The sequence below is a fragment of the Parasteatoda tepidariorum genome, chromosome 5 (assembly GCF_043381705.1).
Source record: "Parasteatoda tepidariorum isolate YZ-2023 chromosome 5, CAS_Ptep_4.0, whole genome shotgun sequence".
Classification (NCBI taxonomy): domain Eukaryota; kingdom Metazoa; phylum Arthropoda; class Arachnida; order Araneae; family Theridiidae; genus Parasteatoda; species Parasteatoda tepidariorum.
The window spans coordinates 38,564,807-38,572,331 of NC_092208.1; the positions used below are offsets into that span (position 1 = coordinate 38,564,807).

General features: G+C 32.7%; 1 protein-coding gene across 2 annotated transcripts in view; it reads left to right on the plus strand.

Annotated features, from left to right (window-relative positions):
* Window positions 1-7,525, plus strand: part of LOC107453526 (nose resistant to fluoxetine protein 6) — a gene marked incomplete at its 3' end in the record, with an annotated part of 40,290 nt that overhangs the window by 7,605 nt on the left and 25,160 nt on the right. For both annotated transcript variants that reach the window (XM_043043439.2, XM_071181298.1), the window contains 3 exon segments: window positions 2,294-2,511; window positions 4,522-4,642; window positions 7,198-7,291. In XM_043043439.2, the coding sequence (XP_042899373.1) occupies window positions 2,294-2,511; window positions 4,522-4,642; window positions 7,198-7,291 (433 nt within the window).

The window sequence follows — 7,525 nt, forward strand, 5'->3', positions numbered from 1 at the left end:
ATAGATACTTCTAAACATCCTATTTTTAAAAACTAATGTTTTAAATTATTTAAAGGTAAGGCTTGAGAACTGTCTAATTTCGCTGGCTTCCACTATGAATGATAAGAGTTAGTTGTGGATTATAGTATTTTAAAGCTCTCTACTTAATCATTAAAATGCCCTACACTAAATCGAAACATATTGGATCAAATGGTGTGCTGTACGCATTAGCAAAGTACTCTACCCCCATTGGCTAAGTACTGTACACATGTTAAATTAAAAAAATAAACATAGAAAGTAAGATAACCAAAATATTATATAAACTTGGTAGCTATCAGATCTAAACTACCTTGAATTTAGTATAGAGCTATGCACAGTAAAAAAAAAATCATTATTCTAATAATTTTTTAAACGTTGGTCGAATTTTCATTCTATAATGATATGTTTATTTTGACACAAAAACACACTTTTTCCAACGAAAGATCCTAACTTTTTATTGTATTCAATTTTAAGTAGAAAATAGCGCATGAAACCAAATATTATAACATTTTGACAATTAAGATGATCTAACAAAAGCAAATGAACATTTGGCGTAGAAAATAGGCATTGATCGAAACAAATTTACGTAAAGCATCATTTGGAAATCGTGCAACCTTTGAGTAGCAAATTTCGTCAACTTACAATTTGTTGTTGTTGTTGTTACATTTATCACTTATATCAGCAAGCCTGCTTGAAATCACTTGAATTTTTAAGGCAGAGGGGCGGGGGATTCTTGTTTTTCAGTGATGCCAGCTATGAACAAGAATACGATTTTGCCACACACACCCGTTTATAGGGATTACCCATTCATATATCCATTCATATATCCACAGATCATGATTTCGACCTGAATCAGAAAATGTTCAGTCACCAATTCAGTACCCCCAGAGGTATTGATTTGTTATGGGAATTTAGAGAACTGTGATACCCCGATGCATTTAACGTGTACAAGTCATCATTTAATACACGGAGATTATTCGGCCGGCTGGAATTGAACTCTCATTATCACGAGCACGAGTCCAACTTTCTACCAACCAGGCTATCTCGGCCCAAGTTACAATTTTGTACAGTGCAGTAAATGCGGCGTCAAATTTGAAAAATAAATAAGAAAGTGCAGCAAGAATTTTTAAGTTATTCATTGCGTGAACTTATCAATCGGTGCGGTGAAAGAAATCTGACCCAAAATTAATCAAATAAATAAAAAGAGGTTGGAAGATTTTCTTACTTCAAATATAAATCAGGAAAAGAAGTATTTTTTTCTCTTTTTTTCAACTATTTAAATTCAAAAAGTGAAATTCTTTTGCCGAATCACTGCAATATTCCTGGATTTATATAGGAAAAAATTTCAATTTAACTTGCACATATTAAAAAAAGAATAATAATATATGTTCGTCTTGATAGAAATATGTTTTTACATACATAAATAAAACTTAATACGATTGCTCTGAATTCAATTAAGATTAGATACTATTTAGTTCCTTCATTCAAATAAATAAAAGAAATGTATAACGAAAAAACAGGGTGGAACAAAACAAGAAACACGCCCTCTGCCATAAGCATTCGCTTGATTTCAAGCAGGCTTGCTGGTATGGGCAAGTGGCTTAAGTAACAACAACAACAGAAAGGATTAACTCATTCATTTACAGACTAACTCGAATGACGTAAAGTATGAAGCGCTGAAATTTGGCGATATTTACATAAAAGCGATATAATCAAAACTTTTATACCTTACAATTCAAGAGATTTTTCATTGATAAAGAAATATTGATTCATTAAAAAAATATATTTATTTTATTTAAATTCCTCATAATATTATACCTTTGAGCCAATGCTTTATAACATTTTGTGTAAGAATTCTTTTAATGTAACGAATACTAGATAAATGTAACGAATACTTAATGTAACGAACACTAGACGAAGCACACAATATGAAACTTGATTCGCGCCTAAATATTTTACTAAGTACTTATTAATGTTGAGAGAATTCAAACAGATTATCGATGTCATTAATCTATTATAAAAAATGTAATTTATTGGACAAAATACACAGCATGGAACTTGATTCTCGCATAAATATTTTGTGAATTACATATTATTATTTAGAGAATTCAAACTATATTTCAATATTTTATTAGACACATTAATATTAATAAAAATTCAAACAGTATTCCGATATGAGCGAGATTGCTGATCGATAATAAAAGTAGATCATTAAGAGGACAATACGAAACTTGATTCGTGCCTAAATGGTTTAACACTAATTTATTCTTTTCAGTGGTGGACTCTTTCGGGAAAATACCTAGTGGTATACTTGAAGGAACAGTGAATGCTTTTGGAGATTATGACCAGTGTGTCAACGCAAATGTACCTGGAAAATTTCAAGGACACTATTGCCGTTTGGCAGTAAGACAATCCAGCAAAAATTCAGGAAATACATCGTTTGATTTCACACCCATCGATGTATCATATGCATATAACAGAAATTCGTCAAAGGTAGTTATTGCTGAACATTTATATGTAGCACATTTAAGTTAACTGATTATAAATCTAGCGGTGCTAATAATTGCCAAACTACAGTGCTATCTATAATTAATTTTATTATTATTCTATAATTAAAACTCTGGATGGCAACTTCTTCAGTTTTTCTTTTATCCTTACCCTTATGCCATAAGCTATTTTATACTTACCCTTCATCGGTGGCAACCGGACTATAAAACTAATAAAACTATAGGACAATGCACCGTGCATTGCTAGAGTTAGCATTAAACCTACACCGTTTCGGAAACAGGATCCAAATATATTGTTTCTGCAGTTGGAAGCACAATTCCGAACTTCTTCAATAACAGTTGATCAAACAATTATGCCATAACTGTTAATTATTTCGTAAGCACCATTGAATCCGAAATATTCTCACAAGTTGCGGATATATTGACGAATCTACCACAAGACGGCGATTTGGGTGATAAAAAGCCTTCTCAGCTATTGTGTGGAACGAAAGATTTTGCGACTGATAAAGTAACTGAACCATATCTTCATACACTTTGGCTGAGCAGCGATGGCTCAGGGAGTAGAGTGTTCGCCTTCCTGTGAGGCGAACCGGGTTCGAGTCCCAGTTGATACGAATTCCGCATCCGGCTTGCACCGACCACAGTGCTGACGTGAAATATTCTCAGTGATAGACGGATAGCGGGTTAAAGTCCTCTTGCCATCAGGCAAACCGTGGTACGCTCTCGTGGTGTTCCTCTCCATGTAGCGCAAATGCGGGTTAGTTCCATCAAAAAGTCCGCCACGAAGGCAAATTTCTCCCAATACNATGCCCCCTTACGGGGGCGGGACGGGCTTAAGCTTGTTATTAGTAGTCGTAAACCCAAAAAATTGGATCGGCTATTCAACGACAATTATTAAAAAAAACCACTTTGACTTCAAAGATTGCATTTTAGAAATAGGAAGCATTTTGTCAATCAGTGACAATGATTTATCGAAATTGGAGATAAAATGAGGGAAATAAAATCAACATCGTTTCAAAGAGCTGCCATTGCACGTCAGAATAATGACAATATCATAGTTAAGCAACAGGAGAAAATTTCGGAACTATCATTAAAAGTTAATCCCGCTCTAGAAACACTTTTTGTAAAAAGTGTAGCAATTTAGAACGCAGTATATGTTATTATCACTCGAAGTTTGGCGACAAAGCTTTTTTCTTTAGATGCAATAAACCTGGCGATTAGCATAACAAGATCGAGTGCCAGACTAGATCCCCGACCCTCACTGACGACAGAGAGTCAAGGGACGGAACTGTGTTGTCTTTTTATTAGGGACAAAGGAACCGCCACCCACTTTTTTATCGATACAGGTGAGGAAATTTCGGTGATACCCACATAGCCATATGAAAAAAGATAGACGAACTAGAGACAAACTAGAAAAGTTGACAAACTACATCTGTTTGCTGACAACTGAACCAAAGTTAAAACTTATGGACAAAAATTATTAAAGTTAGATTTGGGACTGAGACGAGCATTTATTTGGCCTTTAGTGATTGCAGATGTTAATAAACCAATAATGGGTACTGACTTTCGTCTCATTTCCACCTTTTGATCAATAGCAAAAATCGCAAATTAATAAATGACACAACATCCCTATCCTCTATCAGTATATCTTGTTATCGAGTTGATACACCAATACTAAATGCAGTACAAAATCAGTACGAAGGTATTCTTAAATGATTTCCTGACCTATTACGACCAAAGTTAAGAGTCACAACATTGAACGTTTTATAGAAACCAAAGAAGATCCTATTACCGCAAGAACTAGAAGACTCTCATCAGAAAAACTAAAAGCAGCTAATATTAGTCTTAAATATAAATTTCTTTAACACATTGCTGATTTTATGTTCAGAGTTGATGTCATAAAAATCAGACGGTTTTGTTCCTTAAGTTCAGACTAAGTTTTGTTATTTGTTTTTGCTAATGCAATTTAAACATACTTATACTTTCTGTTATTTAGACACTTTTGGAAATGTCTGCTGAAGGAGGTGTGGATGGTCTGAAATATTTTCCAATAACGACATCTATATGCGTTCCGTCAACATGCAATGTAGAAGAAGTGAGATATCTTTTAGCAACAGGTTAATAACATGAGTCAATCAATTGCTTATACACACAAAAAATTATCCCCTTATATTTCTACACCTCCGATTTGAAAAAAAAAACAATTGCTGTTACGTTAGAATGCATCATTTTAGGCTCATAAAAAGTTTACGTAATAAATTTAAAAATTTATTTAAAAAGATTGGGGGGTTTTTTGCATTTTTACAACACTGTGCTGCAAAATGACAAAACAGCGATTGTTGTATTTCTATAACCTTGTGAAAAATGACATAATGATTCAAATATTCAAAAATTTCAATTCGATTCATTTATATTAATTTAAAAAATTTCAATTTCAAGTATTCATGAAGCAAACGGGCGTAGCATTGTAAGCAACAAATTGAACTACATTTCTAAAAATTACTTCATTATCGACTTATGGAAGAAAAAAGTTGAACAATATGTTTCGAGCAATAATTGTTGTCATATATTTGTGTAATGCAATAATGTTGCAGTGTTGCAAAAATTGACAAAATCATCCTTCAAAACTCATATGCAAATACGCATATGATTTCTCTGTTTGTTGCAGATATGCAAGCAACATTGTGGCAAAAAGTGTTAACATTTTATTTTATAATTATAATATCTCTCTTATACATTGCCATCCTTAATATATGATATTTAGAATACTTAACATGAAACAAGTAAAAAAGGTGAGCTAAAGTGAGGTCGCGGAATTAAGACAAGAAAAAGTCAGTCGAATCACAAATGAGGAAAAACTCCAAAACTAGTACGTTTGCTTGATATGGAAGTGATTTCACAGGAAGCGCTTCTCAACACTAGTTTGTTTCATACGAAAGATCCATACCAAATGAATCAGATACAGCACCTCTCAACACTTGCCCGTTTCATATAGCAGATCCATACCAAATGAATCACATTAGAACAGTTTAGAAAAGATTAAAACCGTTTATTATGGTAGCCTCAATGTTTAACCTAATCCCAACAATCCTCCCAAGGAGTTGACTCAGGTTCGAATTCTATTGATGGGTGTTTGATACTAATTCTTGCTCCCTACTCACACCGACCACAGTGCTGACGTACAATATCCTCAGTGGAAGACAGATAATGGATTAGAGCTTCTTTGTCGTTTGGCTGAGAATGAGAAGTGTTCATGGAGTGCGAAAGAAGGTTATATAGTTCCATCGAAATGTTCCCCACGAAAGTTAGTTTGTCTCAATGCTTGATCTCAGAATTCCCTTATCTTCTGGGTTGGATTCAAAATTACACGGCCACGGAATCGAGCATTGATAGTCGTAAATTCAGAATAGGGTCTGCTGTTCAACACTGGTTATAAAATAAAATAAAATATGATGTTTAGTGCACAAAAATGCTGTCATTTTTTCACAAACTAGCATTCGGCGGTAGGGACAATTAGAAGCTTTAATTTACGCTGTTTTTTTATCAAAATAAATAATACTCTTTTTAAGTATTCAGAGTAAATACTAAGATATTTCAGGTACAGATACATATTTATAAAATATTTATTGACAAAAATATTTTTTAATTCATGCATCATGTTCAAGAAAAGTCGTGAAATAACCCTGCTAGAACTGAACCTTAATGTGGTTCGAATGCCTCACCAGAAATATGCTGATTAATGAATGCAGACGGTATTTTAAATTATAGAATTAGAAATGTTATGAAATCAGATATCAGTATGAACTAAGTTATGAAAACGTATTTTTTCTGTAAAAAAAGGACGTATTTGGAATTTCGATAAGCAAAATATAAAGTGTACTCGCTATCTGGAAAGTACGGTTCCAATAGTTGAAGCAAGAGAGCGGTCGAAAGTTAGGGCTCCATAATGTTAGTTCGACTTTTGTCTCATGTCTCTAAAACTAATAGCGCAAATCAAAACATCTTTAAAAAAACTCAAATTTCCAAAGATAGTTTTGTGGCAAAAATGATAATAAACAAAAAAGCAAATCTTATGCTCTTTTTTAACTTTCTTTTGTAGAAACTATTTGAACAATTTCTTTCAAATTTGTCTATCGTCATATAAAATTACATACTTTAAAACGATATAAAATTTTACATGACTTGCAATTTATAATTTAAGTAAAATAACCATAAATAATTATGAACAATTATTTTTTCCAAAAAACCATATTTAATTGCACGAGGTGCATCATTGCGGGAAAAAGTTTTTCCCATTTGTGAAATTAGTTTTAGAGATTCATGCCATACACAATAACGCAAAAAGTGAACTTAAATGGACCAAACTTTCGATTGTTTCCTCACTAACTCATGTGACAATATTTTCCATAAAGCAGCCACTAGCCGCTCCCATTTTGATAGCCAAAAATCTAAATCTAAGGGGCAAAAAATTTAACTAAATTATTTGTTGGTACTAAATATTTAACGTATTTGAGATTGATCCTCAATACTAGTTTATAATAAGTGAAAGTCTGCTAAGCAAAAATCATTAAGGGTTTACTCTCGCTTACCTTTTCTTAAGTTGAATCTTGTATTACAGGTTATATATAGTATTGATGAAAAGATCAATAACTTAGTTTTTTTTTCTATATAGTTAATAAGCCAAATCAAGACGCTCTTAATATTGCTGTGCATGACTGTCTCCTCAAAAAGGAGTTAAACTTAACATCTACTCAAAAAGCAATACTGTAAGTATAAATAGTATCAAAAAGACAGAAAACTTGATTATTTATTTCATTTTAAGCAAAACAATGAATGCTGGTATATATATATACAGGGTGTCTATAAAAGAACTCCGGGGTTTTAAAAATTCATATCTCACTAACTATAAAAGATAGCAAAATTTAGTCGATTTCTCTGAAAAGAGTAGCTCAAAAAGTTTTACTCATACCAATTGGGAATGTTTGTATCAACTGTTGGCG